This window comes from Lissotriton helveticus, chromosome 7 (genome assembly GCF_964261635.1).
Source record: "Lissotriton helveticus chromosome 7, aLisHel1.1, whole genome shotgun sequence".
Classification (NCBI taxonomy): Eukaryota; Metazoa; Chordata; class Amphibia; order Caudata; family Salamandridae; genus Lissotriton; species Lissotriton helveticus.
The window spans coordinates 1,299,467,267-1,299,484,422 of record NC_136068.1 but is presented as its reverse complement, the minus strand read 5'-3'; the positions used below and the strand labels follow the sequence as shown (position 1 = coordinate 1,299,484,422).

The 17,156-nt window shown below is 46.2% G+C and overlaps 1 protein-coding gene across 1 annotated transcript in view; it reads left to right on the top strand.

Annotated features, from left to right (window-relative positions):
• SRP68 (signal recognition particle 68) overlaps positions 1 to 17,156 on the top strand; it is a 344,507-nt gene that overhangs the window by 32,046 nt on the left and 295,305 nt on the right. The window contains exons 2-3 of the mRNA XM_078654565.1: positions 2,539 to 2,605; positions 2,721 to 2,834. Of these exons, the coding sequence (XP_078510691.1) occupies positions 2,539 to 2,605; positions 2,721 to 2,834 (181 nt within the window). The remainder of the gene's footprint in view (positions 1 to 2,538; positions 2,606 to 2,720; positions 2,835 to 17,156) is intronic.

Here is a 17,156-nt window from a genome sequence, read left to right as displayed (position 1 = left end):
AGCGATTTGGCGATTAATTCAGAAAACTCCTTATCTTTGATCCTTGCTTGAGCATTCACCTCCCAATAGGTGAAATCCCAAAATACTATCAAGCTGGAACTATTAATGAGAAGCAAATGTAATACTTCATTGAACTACATTAGAAATTAGACCATGTATAAAGGTTGTCTGCACGTGACAGAAATGTCTAAGAAGAGTTGCCAAATTTTAATTCAACTACAAGCTTTTCTGTATTTTTAATGGAAAACAGCATTCGAATGGCTGGACCAAACTCCTTTTTCATCGTCTGTCATGACGGAACGGCTGTCGTCGGACAATTATGTGAGAATCACCAGGAGAGGGGCTTTGGCTCCACCCTCATGTTGAGAGCCAGGAGTAAATTTTGTGGAAGTGCCCAACTCCTGCCCAACCAAAGCAAAATGTGTGTCCTCCACACTGCTGTGATCACTTTGTTTATTTATCCAGCTGCTTGAGCTATGACTGTCAGGGACCCACATGACATTGCATTGCTACTACAACGTCTTAGGTAACTAGATCATTTGTTGTTTTTCTTTGGCAGCAGCACAGATGGGCGGTGGCGGTCTAACTAACATAGATTTTTAGGTCTGTTTTGACTATGCAACTGCCACCCGGCCCTTTAACCTACACCAATATTAATCTATGGTTCTTTACTTCCACACAAATACATATCCATTCCAATGCTAATTAGTTGTAATGCTGCACATTATCATACAGCATTCCTTTAAATCCAGTCCTTTTGGCATTGCCAATGGTTTTTAATAAAGACAACTCATGCATGGATATTCTGGTTACTTCTTTAAAATACGAGGGAAATCTGTCAGGATTTGTCTTAAGACTATCTTGAACAGATGTATCTGTTAACCTGGATTCAGTTAAAAACAGCACATGGAACTTTAAACTCATAAAATTAGGTCTTCTGTTTAATGATTGAGTGAGTATTTAGATAAGTTGCTTTAAGTTGGTGTGGCAGAATTGGATACACCAGACACCGGTGTAGCTGTAGATCTGGTAGTTAGTGTATGTTCTGTTAAAAATATTTGTATAGCGCACATACACCGGGATGGTTTCATGGCGCTACTCTGATAGATACCTGTACAGTAAGGAATTACTCATAAGCCTGTCAAAACAGCCATGTTTTAACGAGTCTCCTAAAACCTAGGAGATCTGTGCAAAAACGAATTTCAGAAGGAAGGGAGTTCCAGAGTTTAGGGGCTAGGATAGCAAACCTCGCACCGCCTACACGCTTCAATTTAAATGAGGGAGTGGACGGGGATTGCTTGTGGGCCAAGCACAGATTTCATGTAGGTGCGTGCCTTTTAATCAAGCTGTTCAAAAATGTAGGACTTCTTCCATTTAGAGATTTAAAAATGAGACCGCAAACCTTGAAGGCACAACGTTAAGTAATCTGGAGCCAATGTAGCTTCCTCAGGAGCGGAGTGACATGGTGGTTCCTGGGTTGATGGAAAATCAAGCGAGCAGCTTGGTTCTGTACCAGCTTCAGACGTTTTGATCGATATAAGGGGATGCCAAAGTACAGCGAATTGGCATAGTCAATATGGGACATAACCATGGCAAGAGTCACCTGAATCAGAGCTTTCTGGGTGAGTAATCTTCAGATCTTTTTTATTTTCTTCAGATGGAAGAAACAGGTGAGATCTGGGACTTCATGGTGAGGTCCTGGTTCATTGTTACCCCAAGGCTCTTGGCCAAGCTGGAGGGGGAGGGAGGTTGGGCCAGAAGTGAGGGCCCCAGGGATTTTTATGTATAGGTTTCTACTGTTAGTTATGTTTGCAAGAATTCCTGCATCTCTACTAGCCACCTATTGGCCAGAAGAAATGACTAAATTGAATTGTCAAGCCAGATATCTTTTTTTTTTTTTTTTTTTTTTTAGCAGAACATATTAGAAAACCAGGATCTTGTCTGGCCAGGTGCAGACGGATGTGACTTTGGCGCTGATACAACTGAAATAGCAGGTAGTGACTTCTGCAAGCTTGGAGTGTCAGCAGCAAGGCTAGATTGGGTTCCTTAATGAGCCAATAGTCCCCAAGCATGGCAACCCACTGCCTTCCATATGCAGTTATCAGCTCGTTAAGACCAAGTCCACTGTCTGCTGAGATCCCTCTTTTTTTCTACCCCAAAAAAAAAAATACATGTTAAATGTAAAGACCTTTAGAAAAAAAATTCAAGAAAATTTGGGACAGTTTTAGTATAGTTGGAAACTAGGTAGGGATTATCAAGGCTGCTGCACAAGGGCAATGGATCTTTTACTTTCTTTAGTTATGGGTTAATCAAGATCGCTTCTCTGTGACCGTTTCTCTGTTCTATGCAAAGCTCACTCCATTTATTATGACTGTCTTTCCTGAATGTAGCTAGCAATATATCAGTAAAACTGCAGTCTATTTAGCTAGCTTATATGTCCGGTTACTGAGGAATGTATCTGAATCACTAATGTGTTTAGCATCATGTGTGTTGTTCTTTCCATACAAGCATAAGTGTTTTCCTTAACGCAGACTTCAGTTCTGCAGATTATTAAAGAATCCCAGCAGCAGCACGGCTTACGACATGGCGATTTCCAGAGATATAGGTGGGTATGTGACATGAATGGCTTCAGTCTTCTGCGATGTCATCCATCTTAATAGCATCTTTGACCATTTTCTAAACCATTGGATGAAAATATTAAGACTGGTGTTCTGTTCTAGGGGCTATTGCTCTCGCAGGCTGAGGCGCCTGCGGAAGACTCTAAATTTTAAGATGGGGAACAGACACAAGTTCACAGGAAAGAAGGTGACAGAAGAGCTGCTGACAGACAACAGGTATGTGGTGCGTGGGGGCTGATTAAGGATGTATGATTGGACTGGAAGAGAGATTTATAGATCCCAACTTCATATGATCTCTCAGTGTACCATCCTTGTGTGGTCACCAGGGATGGCTAAAGTTTATTTTATACTGTATTTTTAAAGTGTGACTTCTCAACAATGTTGAATGCCTGCATTTGTTTTCCTACCATGGTAATCGAATATAACTGAATCTTAAGTATTAGTGTAGAATGTTAACTTCTCTCTTCACGCATATTACTCTTCTTAGAAAGCCATTTATTGCCGTTAAATATACAGAAATGGCTGGATTTCGCTTTCTCAGGTATTCGCAAAACACTACTTTACAGGTATAAATGCATTTACTGCTGCCAATTGTACGACACATGCATGCAATTATGAGGTAGTAAACTCTTTCAATAGGTCTGGGTAGTAAGACAAAGATGGTGTATGCTTTGAGAATGTGAGTGCCCACAAACATGAGGTTGTCGGCATTCGCAAACTCTTGACAGACTGCTTCCCACCATGAAAATGGTCAGAAGCAATGGCCTGCAGTTAACCCCTTCCAGGGTGGGAAGCGGGGCAAACTCCCCCAAAGTTTTGTGGTGGTGTAAAGCAAGGGATTTCTCTAGAAGGAAAAATGCTCTGCTTTTTGCAAAAAAAAAATTTACTTCATATGGAACCAAATGTCAGAATGTGGCAGAATTTCCTCGGTGCGACATTGCACTCTGTACATTTCTACACTGGTAGGGAGGGTAAAAATGTCACATTACACTTCCGTCGTCCACCTGGAAACCTGCATCTCGCAGATCTTTCAAGGCTAACTACTGGTAGTGCTATGCGAATTGCACATAGTGAATTGTTGCATTTTGTTTATTTAGGGGTACTCCTTCTAGTGCAGATTTACTACTTTTTTTTGGTGAATCAGGCAGTGTTTTATATTATATGCTTTTTTGCATTCTTCCTGATTCACATAATTCAGACCAGTGTGAACTTCATAGTTCAGTGCCAAAGGTAAGTACACTATGTGGCCAGTTTCTGAATACTTTTTTTTAGATTATATTCCATGTACTGCCATTGTATTGCTATCTTCTCCAATGCAGTGGTGGTGATCTAAAATCATCTGTCTTCTGGAGCTGGTGAATGTGGTATTTCTGCTAGCTACTTGTACCACAGGTACTGAGTGGGTTGATGGTTTAAGGGACAGCGCAAAATGTTAGTTTAGTACTCCTACCTAGTATGTAAGAGTATGACCTTGGCAGAAGATCTGTATGGAGTCGCCAGTTTGTTGGTGCTATTGAACGTTTAATGTTTTACACATGGCATTGTCAGAGATCATAGACAGAGCAGGCAATGCTTTGTCCTACCAGATCCTCTCCTCCACTTTCTCGAGAAACATTGGCCAGCAACCCAAAATGCTAAACAATTTGGGTATTTACACAACAATAAAACACAGTTTAAAAGCGCCGAGAGACGAGCGAAGAGGCCCTGCCTCTTATATGGCCACTTTGCTGCCTTCCTGTCTGTCCTATGTTCAGCACTTAGTGTGCAGAATATTTGCATTGGACCCTGCAAATTTACAAGCAAGAATAATATTTGTTTTGCCCTCCACATTTCTTTGTCCAACACTTTTTTCCAGCTTCATCACTACCATTCATTAGCTCATGTTTGTGGCACAGGTTACCATCTTTAAAGAATTTGCGCTCTTCAGTTCAAAAATCAGAATTCTGCAATCACCAGCTGGGTTTGCTGTGCTGCATGCCTAAATATTTGATGCATACTTAAGGTATATGGCACTATGTAGTGCACAGTTTGGAGGCTTGCACATCTCAGGAGTTCTAAGACTTGGTAAAAAGCCAATAGGAGTCTAAGTAAAAAATATAATTTGTCTGTTTCCTGTTGAACTTCAATTCCCATACTGAGTATTCTGAAAGAGACAGAACTCTTGGGAGTCTGAGGCTGGTCTGCCCGAGATTACATTTCAACTGTCTCCTAGCACTGTGAAACAAATCTGCCTTTTATTGTGCTGCATGACTGCAATGCTGACTCCTAGTTATTGTGTAGTGACTACACAACCCACTGCCCTGTTACTGTGCAGTGCCATATTTCATAATGAGTTGCCATGATTTTATTTATTTATTTTATTTATTTTGAAAGTTTTATAGAACGTGAACAAGATCCTGGCGGATATCAGAGCGCTATACAATTAATAAATGTTACTTATACATAACAATAGAAGAGTGAATCAAAACATATGTACAGGGGCCTATTGTAAAAAACAAAAAAAGTAATAAGCAATATATAGTCTGTCTCGTAGTGTGAGACTGAGGGACGGTATAATGCAAAGATTGCTTACAAGGGTCATTATCCCGTACAGGTTGAGGATTTCTATGGACCGTATTTATGTGAATTTGGCCATGAGGATGGCTTGTACTTCCTTTTTAAATGAGGCAGTGGAAGGGTTGAGTCTGGTTTCTGGGGTAAGGCATTCCAAATTCTAGGTGCCATCCCAGAGAAGGATCGGTTATATGTTTTTTTCTTATTGAATTTTTGTGCTTTCAGAAGTAGTTTTTCAGCATTTCTTGAGTGTCTGATCCCACCCGAGATAGTTAGCTTCTGTGCCAAAGTAGCTGGGGGCATTGTGATGCACGGCTTTGTGCGTCATGCAAGGTATTTTCAGATGAATTCTGGCTTCCAAGGGTAGCCAGTTCAGGGATTGTAGATCCGGGGAAATGTGGGAGCTTCATTTAGAACCAGTTATGAGTCTTGCTGCTGCATTGATTGAGGCTCGTAATGGAGCTGTTGAAGCTTTGGGTAGGCCGCACAGAGAGACACATCTATATTCTACTCTAGGAATAATTAGAGCTTGTACTGCTTGCTTGAAGTCATTGTGTGGTAGGAAGGGTTTCAGTTTCCGCAGTGTGTGTATCTGGAAGTTTGCTCCCCTTGTAGCACTGCTGATATGTTTTTGCATGTTAAGGTTGCTGTCCAATGTTATTCCCAGTCACTTCGCTGAGTCCACAATGGTGGGTTGAACGTTGAGTGCCGTAATGTGTTTGATCCAATCTTGCATTTTGGGGATTTGTGCAGGTGGAGCTATTAGAAGGAATTCAGTCTTTAGGGCATTCAGTTTGAGATGATTTTCTGCTAGCCAGGCTTGGTTATTTCTGAGCTTTGTATTAAGCAATTTGATGTCCTCTAGGGTGTGGATCTTAAGGTATAGTTGTGTCGTCTGCGTACATGTGATATTGCACGTTGGAGACTTGTAGAATTTCGGTGAGTGGTTCCATGCAAAGATTTAACAGTGTAGAGGATAGTGAGGACCCTTGTGGGACTCCCAAAGTCACTGGGACTGGCTTGGACAGGGATTTATTGACTTTGAATTGTTGTGTCTGATTTTGGAGAAATGAGGTAAACCAACTTAGTACTGCCCCTGATAGACCCATTCTGTGTTCCAGGAGGTTTAACAGGTTCTCATGTTTGACCGTATTGAAGGCTGAGGAGAGGTCTAGAAGTATGAGTAAACAGGAATCATTTTGATCGAGTATTTGCAGTGCATCGTCAATTATGTGTGTCATGGCTGATTCAGTGCTATGACCTGCCCGGAAGCCTGATTGGTGTTTGTTAAGGAGGTCGAAGTGATCGATATCCTTTTTCAGTTGTAGATGCACACATTTTTCCCGGAGCATGGCCAAGGTGGGGATATTGGAAATAGGGCGATAGTTGTTTAGGTCCGTGGGGTCGGCCATGGGCTTCTTTAGTATGGGTGATACTTGGCCTACTTTGAGGCAATCTGGGATGCAACTTTGTTGAAGTGATTACACACCTATTTACAAATGCAGATGTTATTAGGAAGAAATTCCCTTAATATGCACTCAAAAACTTCACGTTTCGTAAACAGTTCTAACATTTACAAGTCAAATTCCGGCCAGTTAAGCCAGTCTATCATTCTATTTTTGAAGTCCTAGTTAGCTACAATTATAACAAGCATTTGCAATGCAATAGGTCTCGCATTTGCAAGAGTTTAAGCTATTGGCATTGTAAATGACAATGCCTTTCATTTATGTTTTAAAAACCAACACGTAATTAAAAGGCATTGCCACTTACAATACCAATAGCTCAAACTCTCACAACTGTGAGACCTATTGCATTGCAGATGCTTGTTTTTATGTGCCTTTCCCCGCATCAGCTGTAAACTACCTTTTGAAGGTCAGCAGAAAGGGACATACTGCCCAGTTTGCTTAGAAGAGGTGACTAGAATGGTAGCATCCTTGACTTAGCTGTGAGTTACTGCTTTTTACTATGTTAGTACCCTTCCATTTCTGATGCATTGCTGCCATTCTAAGATCTTCTTAGTTTCTCATTGGTCAAAAGGGTGCAATTTCAGATTTCTATGTTTCCCTCATCTTCATTTGCTTGATTTTGCTCACAAGAAAGTGTAATTCATAGTCGTTGAAATGTCCCTCATAATTACATGAAATTACGAAAAGGTCACACATAGCAATATGAAACCTTGGAAGCTATGGTGTAACCTGAGGCTGCAGTCTATATATACTTTCATTGTGATCTCCTGGAAAGACCACATTTATATGCTACATACCTGGCATAACTTGGTACACATATCATTTATGAAACCACAAAGTGTAATAAACATGCTATTGTCAAATGTACGGTACGTTTGACATGATGGTATTTAGAATAGAGCAATTCCATTTGGTTATACTTATGCAGGGAGTTTGATGGGTATTAGCAGCAGGTTTTATATTTTCAAAGTTAGAGAAAAGTAAGTCTTTAAAAAAATTATTTTAAGATTATAGCACTTTAATATATCCGCCTATTTAAAAGTATCTTGGCTTTTTAATTTTGTTTTTAAGGAACTGGGAAGGTGGAAGAAGAAGCAGCAAAAACGGAGTCAAAACTGAAATAAGGAATTGACAGTGTAGCTGATAGAACCTATCCTTTGTTTTGTCTGTGTTGATCATCTTTGCTAAGGGAAGGGGTTGTGCTTGAGAAAATACTATGGGAATACGTTTTGGTCTCTTTTGCACACTTTTCCTCGTTTTATTTGGTTGAGTTTACACGCTTGCGCTGTGGCAATCTGATGTATGTACTTGTGAGATCTGACTCCTCCCACGCTTTTGAATTGGCTTTTGTGTGTGGCCTGTAAAAATTGGAGCCTGCAAATGGCTAATGGTGGGTATATGTCCCACCTTTTTTCAAACGTTCACTCCCATGGAGTATTGCCTCTCCAGCTGCGTGCACGGTGGCAGCTGTGAGGCAGGACGCACACTTTGCTCTGACAGTGGTTTTTAATTGTTTTATTTAACTTCCCGTCCCATTAGCGCCATGCCTCTTCGGCCTCTCTCCCACCCGTCACTTTCCACACGTTGCTCTACGAGAGGAAAGTGAAAGTAAGTGGCCCAGGAAGATTAAGATTTTTAGGTCTCTGCAACGAGAACTATTGTCGCCATGTAAGCTCGCAAGGGAGTACAGAGCGGTGCACGAGCCGACCAGGGTCTGTGGACGCGCACACACAAAGGCAGGCAGGCAGGCACACACCAGACAGACACAGACAGACACACGCACGCACACACACACACACACCCTCCCTCTCTGCCGCCCCCCCTCTACCCCCACTCACCGGGCTCTTTCCCTCTGCAGCGGGTCAGTCACGGCAGCAGGCAGGCTCGGTGTCTTCTCCAGCGATCTTCAGCTGATGTGCACGCTCACGCTGCGTCTCCTGCGCGCCCACCACGCTGTTTCGCGCCCGTTGATCCTCAGCTTGTGATTACTACTCCTTCTAACCCGGATTCTAAATTACTATTTCTTGGTTCTCTAACTCCACTCTGTTGATTCGTAACAAACTGATATTCAGCACATTTCACAGTCTCGCTTTTGCTTCTCATAAATACAATAAGATTATTTTAAGCAATGTCTACCCTTCTTTTGGTTCTGTGCCTATTATGCTTCGGACTATAGAGTTTTAGAAAGTGTGGTGGAAGATTCCATGATATCAGCGGTGTGCACAGTGCAGAGTGAGTGTGCAGAGTAGTGAGTGCAGAGTAGTGAGTGCAGAGTAGTGAGTGCAGAGTAGTGAGTGCAGAGTAGTGAGTGCAGAGTAGTGAGTGCAGAGTAGTGAGTGCAGAGTAGTGAGTGCAGAGTAGTGAGTGCAGAGTAGTGAGTGCAGAGTAGTGAGTGCAGAGTAGTGAGTGCAGAGTAGTGAGTGCAGAGTAGTGAGTGCAGAGTAGTGAGTGCAGAGTAGTGAGTGCAGAGTAGTGAGTGCAGAGTAGTGAGTGCAGAGTAGTGAGTGCCGAGTAGTGAGTGCCGAGTAGTGAGTGCCGAGTAGTGAGTGCCGAGTAGTGAGTGCCGAGTAGTGAGTGCCGAGTAGTGAGTGCCGAGTAGTGAGTGCCGAGTAGTGAGTGCCGAGTAGTGAGTGCCGAGTAGTGAGTGCCGAGTAGTGAGTGCCGAGTAGTGAGTGCCGAGTAGTGAGTGCCGAGTAGTGAGTGCCGAGTAGTGAGTGCCGAGTAGTGAGTGCCGAGTAGTGAGTGCCGAGTAGTGAGTGCCGAGTAGTGAGTGCCGAGTAGTGAGTGCCGAGTAGTGAGTGCCGAGTAGTGAGTGTGCAGAGTGAGTGTGCAGAGTGAGTGTGCAGAGTGAGTGTGCAGAGTGAGTGTGCAGAGTGAGTGTGCAGAGTGAGTGTGCAGAGTGAGTGTGCAGAGTGAGTGTGCAGAGTGAGTGTGTGCAGAGTAGTGAGTGCAGAGTAGTGAGTGCAGAGTAGTGAGTGCAGAGTAGTGAGTGCAGAGTAGTGAGTGCAGAGTAGTGAGTGCGCAGAGTAGTGAGTGCGCAGAGTAGTGAGTGCGCAGAGTAGTGAGTGCGCAGAGTAGTGAGTGCGCAGAGTAGTGAGTGCGCAGAGTAGTGAGTGCGCAGAGTAGTGAGTGCGCAGAGTAGTGAGTGCGCAGAGTAGTGAGTGCGCAGAGTAGTGAGTGCGCAGAGTAGTGAGTGCGCAGAGTAGTGAGTGCGCAGAGTAGTGAGTGCGCAGAGAGTAGTGAGTGCGCAGAGAGTAGTGAGTGCGCAGAGGAGTGAGTGCGCAGAGGAGTGAGTGCGCAGAGGAGTGAGTGCGCAGAGGAGTGAGTGCGCAGAGGAGTGAGTGCGCAGAGGAGTGAGTGCGCAGAGGAGTGAGTGCGCAGAGGAGTGAGTGCGCAGAGGAGTGAGTGCGCAGAGGAGTGAGTGCGCAGAGGAGTGAGTGCGCAGAGGAGTGAGTGCGCAGAGGAGTGAGTGCGCAGAGGAGTGAGTGCGCAGAGGAGTGAGTGCAGAGGAGTGAGTAGTGAGTAGTGAGGAGTGAGTGCAGAGGAGTGAGTGCAGAGGAGTGAGTGCGCAGAGGAGTGAGTGCGCAGAGGAGTGAGTGCGCAGAGGAGTGAGTGCGCAGAGGAGTGAGTGCGCAGAGGAGTGAGTGCGCAGAGGAGTGAGTGCGCAGAGGAGTGAGTGCAGTGCAGGTGAGTGCAGTGCAGTGCAGTGCAGGTGAGTGCAGGTGAGTGGAGTGCAGTGCAGTGCAGGTGAGTGCAGGTGAGTGGAGTGCAGTGCAGTGCAGGTGAGTGCAGGTGAGTGCAGTGCAGGTGAGTGCAGTGCAGTGCAGGTGAGTGCAGGTGAGTGGAGTGGAGTGCAGTGCAGGTGAGTGCAGGTGAGTGGAGTGCAGTGCAGTGCAGGTGAGTGCAGGTGAGTGCAGTGCAGGTGAGTGCAGTGCAGTGCAGGTGAGTGCAGGTGAGTGGAGTGGAGTGCAGTGCAGGTGAGTGGAGTGCAGTGCAGGTGAGTGGAGTGGAGTGCAGTGCAGGTGAGTGCAGTGCAGTGCAGTGCAGGTGAGTGCAGTGCAGTGCAGGTGAGTGCAGTGCAGGTGAGTGCAGTGCAGGTGAGTGCAGTTGAGTGCAGTGCAGTGCAGTGCAGGTGGGTGCAGTTGAGTGCAGTGCAGTGCAGGTGGGTGCAGTTGAGTGCAGTGCAGTGCAGGTGAGTGCAGTGCAGTGCTGGTGAGTGCAGTGTAGGTGAGTGCAGGTGAGTGCAGTGCAGGTGAGTGCAGGTGAGTGCAGTGCAGGTGAGTGGAGTGGAGTGCAGTGCAGGTGAGTGGAGTGCAGTGCAGGTGAGTGCAGTGCAGTGCAGGTGAGTGCAGTGCAGTGCAGGTGAGTGCAGTGCAGGTGAGTGCAGTGCAGGTGAGTGCAGTGCAGTGCAGGTGGGTGCAGTTGAGTGCAGTGCAGTGCAGGTGGGTGCAGTTGAGTGCAGTGCAGTGCAGGTGGGTGCAGTTGAGTGCAGTGCAGTGCAGGTGAGTGCAGTGCAGTGCTGGTGAGTGCAGTGTAGGTGAGTGCAGGTGAGTGCAGTGCAGGTGAGTGCAGTGCAGGTGAGTGCAGTGCAGTGCAGGTGAGTGCAGTGCAGTGCAGGTGAGTGCAGTGCAGGTGAGTGCAGTGTAGGTGAGTGCAGGTGAGTGCAGTGCAGGTGAGTGCAGGTGAGTGCAGTGCAGGTGAGTGCAGTGCAGTGCAGGTGAGTGCAGTGCAGGTGAGTGCAGTTGAGAGCAGTGCAGTGCGGTGCAGTGCAGGTGAGTGCAGTGGAGTGGAGTGCAGTGCAGGTGAGTGCAGTGCAGTGCAGGTGAGTGCAGTGCAGGTGAGTGCAGTGCAGGTGAGTGCAGTGCAGTGCAGGTGAGTGCAGTGCAGTGCAGGTGAGTGCAGTTGAGTGCAGTGCAGTGCAGGTGAGTGCAGTGCAGGTGAGTGCAGTGCAGGTGAGTGCAGTGCAGGTGAGTGCAGTGCAGGTGAGTGCAGTGGAGTGCAGGTGAGTGCAGTGCAGTGCTGGTGAGTGCAGTGTAGGTGAGTGCAGGTGAGTGCAGTGCAGGTGAGTGCAGGTGAGTGCAGTGCAGGTGAGTGCAGTGCAGTGCAGGTGAGTGCAGTTGAGAGCAGTGCAGTGCGGTGCAGTGCAGGTGAGTGCAGTGGAGTGGAGTGCAGTGCAGGTGAGTGCAGTGCAGTGCAGGTGAGTGCAGTGCAGTGGAGTGCAGTGCAGTGGAGTGCAGTGCAGGTGAGTGCAGTGCAGTGCAGTGCAGGTGAGTGCAGTGCAGGTGAGTGCAGGTGAGTGCAGTGCAGGTGAGTGCAGTGCAGGTGAGTGCAGTGCAGGTGAGTGCAGTGCAGGTGAGTGCAGTGCAGGTGAGTGCAGTGCAGTGCAGGTGAGTGCAGTGCAGGTGAGTGCAGTTGAGTGCAGTGCAGTGCAGGTGAGTGCAGTGCAGGTGAGTGCAGTGCAGGTGAGTGCAGTGCAGGTGAGTGCAGTGCAGGTGAGTGCAGTGCAGTTGAGTGCAGTGTAGGTGAGTGCAGGTGAGTGCAGTGCAGGTGAGTGCAGTGCAGGTGAGTGCAGTGCAGGTGAGTGCAGTGCAGGTGAGTGCAGGTGAGTTCAGTGCAGTGCAGGTGAGTGCAGTGCAGGTGAGTGCAGTGTGTGCAGTGCAGGTGAGTGGAGTGCAGGTGAGTGGAGTGCAGGTGAGTGGAGTGCAGGTGAGTGGAGTGCAGGTGAGTGGAGTGCAGGTGAGTGCAGTGCAGGTGAGTGCAGTGGCATGCAGGTGAGTGCAGTGCAGGTGAGTGCAGTGCAGTGGTGTGCAGGTGAGTGCAGTGCAGGTGAGTGCAGTGCAGTGCAGGTGAGTGCAGTGCAGGTGAGTGCAGGTGAGTGCAGTGCAGTGCAGGTGAGTGCAGTGCAGGTGAGTGCAGTGCAGTGCAGGTGAGTGCAGGTGAGTGCAGTGCAGGTGAGTGCAGTGCAGTTGAGTGCAGTGCAGTGCAGGTATTTTTTTTATTTATTATTTATTTAGTTTTAGTGCAGTGCAGGTGAGTGCAGTGCAGGTGAGTGCAGCGCAGTGCAGGTGAGTGCAGTTAGGTGCAGGTGAGTGCAGTGCAGGTGAGTGCAGTGCAGGTGAGTGCAGTGCAGGTGAGTGCAGTGCAGGTGAGTGCAGTGCAGTGCAGGTGAGTGCAGAGCAGTGCAGGTGAGTGCAGAGCAGTGCAGGTGAGTGCAGTTGAGTGCAGAGTGGTGTGTATTGACAATGTAAATGACAATGCCATTTATTTATGATTTAAAGAAAAAAAAAGAAATGTCATGAGCAATGCCAATAGCTCTACCTTTAATGATGCCGAGACCATTGCATTGTAAATGCTTGTTTCTCTACCTCTCTAATGCCCTTGCCGATTTGAACATGTTTATGTAAATGACACAATGGTAGTATAACAGTGCGCTCCTCCTAATGAAATCATAAATAAAATGTCACTGTGCGGGGCCGTTCTCATAGACGGCCTTGTTATTTCCGGGCAAAACTAAGAATTAACAGTTGACAGTAGGACATAGCATGGAGACGTGGCTCATTCTTATCGGCAGAATACTTAGCTTTCGCCCGGAAACAACGTGGCAGTCATTGAAGACAATGCCCGTCCATTGCGCAGCCCCTGATGCCGGACCGGGGGAGCGTTCCCAACCCGGTAGCAGCCGTGAGTGGCATGACACTTACATTGGCAGCAAGATCAGTCTGATCTCCAAGGCCGAGATTCTTTATGAGGGTATAATCCACACAGAAAACTCCACTGCGGCGCTGGCCAATGGTGCTGGCAAGGGGTTTGGAGTCGGGCCATAGACCACGAGTATGTATGAGTTGTATGACTACTTATTATTCACATTTCCTTTTCTGCTGTGTAAATATTTATTTTAGGAAGGGTAGAGTGCTGAAGCTGCTAGTGTTGCAGCAGTGATCACAATTTGGAACACTGCACTGAAAAAAAGCGTGGTTATCTTTATTTGTCGTCTTTCTGATGAATGACCGTTCAGTTGCAATAGAAGTTTCATTACTCTGCATAGGGGAGATATGAGATGGTACATTATAATGGAATATTTTGAAGTCTAGGCGTGTTTATAATATGTGGGAGAATACTAACTGGGGATTCATTTAAACTAGGTGTCGTTTTTGGACTGTATACGATTTAAGCCATGCAGCACTTCTCATCTAGCTTGAATTGACAACCAGTTTTCAGCACACAACCACTCGCCTTGTATAAAATAGTGTTGGTATGCATATAGTTGAATGATACATGAACAGGCATGCGTACCCACTTATAGAGTGAAGTGACTGAAAAAGCAAGCAGTTGTTCAAGCAACAATATATTGTGGTAATATGGACAACTTTTATTGCTAGCTTGAGATCTGTATGGTGCTAAAGGACTTAAAAATGGTGCTTCAAAAACCTAGTCAGGAAATGGCTTCCAATATAGCCATGCGAACCTCACCTCAGTAATATTCAAGTATTGGAAAGCGAATAATTGAACATAATGCGGAACTCGAAGCAATATTAAGGAGGTTGCCTGTACGTGATTGGGAAGTTAGGTAGAGACACATGAAAGTACATAGTAGATATGGGCGTTCCTTTGGGGTGCCAAAGTATTTTTATAGATCTTGCGGAAAACATGTGGATATGTGAATTCTGTAACTAGAGATTGTATCTTAATCTAGGAATACTAAGCAAATGAAGTCCAATGTGGAATCCTGTTTCATATTGAAAGGGATGTCACTATGCTGTACAATAGTTTCTGATCCGTCCTTGCATTTGTTTGAGAAGACAGAAATTCTCCCAGGATAGCAAGGCATCACGAGAATCTTCAGAGCATGATTCACATGGGCACAGCTTGTTGGTAAACAGTTTAGAGTCGAACCCTAGCATGGACCATTCTGTATCTCTCTCATCTGCTAGAGACAATATTCCTCTGCCAGATGCCTCTTCAATCCAACCAGTAATAACTGCTGCCAGCATATTAGTGGCTTATGCTGTTAAGCAAGTTCCTGACACCTGTGGGTAGATTCTGCTCTTGCAGTACGAGGATTGTGAATGCCCTTAGGTCATTAACCTGTACCAAACCTATATGTGTAGAAAGTGTGAATTGGATTGCTCTGCTTACGTACATCATCAAATGATGAGCACATGAGAAGTAGAGTAAGCGTTTTCTGTTGCCTTTTCCTTTGGCATTGTGCCTTAGTATTTTTCTCCTTGTCTGTTTTTAAGTTAGGAAATTGTAAATCAGAATTGCATTGTATTTATGTAGAGCTTTACTTCCACCTTGTTAGTCATGAAGCAATTTGTGACTTAAGTAACTACTCTACATGTATAATTTATGTTGGGGTTTGTAACCATGTCTGGAGCGCTCTCATTTTTAGGTCGAGCTTCGATCGACCTGTTATCTCTTTTGTGGGATTTGGCAAAGCCACCGATTGCCATTGGTTACTATCTGTGGCAGTCAGAAATGTTGACTTCTTATTGGTGCATTTCAAAAAGTTAATTCTTTGTTTGTTTAGCTCTCTTTCTGGCAATTTCCCTCAGAGCGCATTTTGCTCATCCATCACATAGTACAGCGTGTGATGGCCTCTCCTCCTTCCTCCCATCTGGCTATTGCAGGTCAGGCGTTGGTTTTTCTGTAGGTTTATATAGCACAAACCGCACCCGAAGGCCACCAGTTACGTTACACAAGGACACATCATTATTTGGTAGCACAGGAGATTAAGTGATTTGCCCAGAATCACCGGATGTTGAGCAAACGCCGAGGCTCAAACCTAGTTGTTTACCCCGTTTGACTCTATCCATTATTTTACAGAAACGTGGGATTTGGTGGCAGATAAATGTAATTGACCACATTAGGTCTCGCCTGGCGAAAGCAGCGCATGTGCTGCTCTCGCCATGGGGAGGACCTTTTGGAACCGATTCAGCCAAAGCTGAATGCACTCGCGTCCAAATGGACAAAGATGGCTCGCCATCCGCAAAGCTAAACATGAACGCATAGGGACACAAAAATGCACGCGCATGTGGACAGCCCGACACCATCTTTGTGCACAAGCGCGTGCATTTTTTTTGTCCCTACGCGTGCATGGCGGCGTGCTTTCGCTTTCCCAGACAGGCTGAAGGGCCTGGCAGCAGTGCTGAGGAATCCGCCACGGCGCGTGCTGCCACCGCTCGACCTCAGGAGCTGGTGCGTGGCTTCCCGCGAGCATTGCTTGTTTAATAAGCAGGTTTGAGAGACCCCCCCCCATCTCCCAGGACTGTCTAGAGTAGTTCCTCAACTGTGCCCCATTGGACAGTTTCTTAGCAACTTAGCACCCTTCTCTGTCTCACATGCCCATGATACTAACTCCCAACTAGTCCTCTCATAATCTGCGTGAACTTTTAGTAATTCTTTAGTCTTCACTTGTGTTTCCCTTTATGTAACCCCCTATCTCTCGTCCCATTTTCTCTCGCTGGACCTGATTCCCTCCTCTTTTGCAACTCTCATCGGACCCTGTGCTGATATGGTATTACTCTCCGGCCCTTGACTGTACCTTTTATGTGAACATTCTTCCTTGGCCCTTCCATATTCACCTTTAAGCATGTATCCGACTGTGGGAGATGCACGCACTGCCTCGGTCTGCGATGGGCACGTGTCGTCACCCGGATAAAAAGTCTCCGGGCTCGATAATGCACCCGCGGTGGCTGCACGGCGTCTCCGGGCACTCTGGCGGGGCAGAGAAGCCCGTTTTTGGCATGTACCCGTAGAGCCTACTGTAACGCAGCTCCGCCTCCTGTCTGCAGACACCAGTCTGGCTGTCATCTCAGCAGTCTCTCTTACCCCCTCACTTGCCCTCCGTGGGGGTCTCCATACCGCAAGTCATCAGCTAATGGCGGCCAAGCGCCTCCGGCTCAGAGTCCTGACCAGGCTTTGTTCATAAGCCGCCGACACTTGGAGTGCAGCTGAAAACTCTCCTGCAAGATTGCAAACATTTGTAATTCCTTTTTGTCCGTCCATTACAAAGTGCTGCACATTTAATTGAAACCGGACTTCAAGAGGCTCATTGCTGGAGATGTACTTTGTTGTTGGTTTAACCTCGGATGAGCTGCTGCTTGGCCACCCTGCCCTCCTGTCCTCTTGCATTGCTTCATGTGCTGCAATAACATGAAAATGTAATTGGTTTCGGAAAAGCTAACGTCAAGGTCTTAATAGAGCTTTCGAGGAGTTTAAGATCAATCTGGTGCTTCTTCCCTGAAAGCTGTCATGTTTTATGTAGCTCGACGTTTTTTCAGGTAACTGGGTTTCGACAATGTCGCTTCTAACATGTAACGATTTCACCGGCAGGGTGAGCATTTCACCTACTTTATCTAAGGGCTACCCAAGGTGCATCTAACACTGCCTTAGCTTCAATACCTGAGAATTTCACAATTCAATACTGTAGTTGTTCACTTTCTGTATCTGCTGATTTCAAATCCATCTCTGATGCGTTCGCTTCCCATTCCTGAGGCGTTCACCTTCCATTCGATTC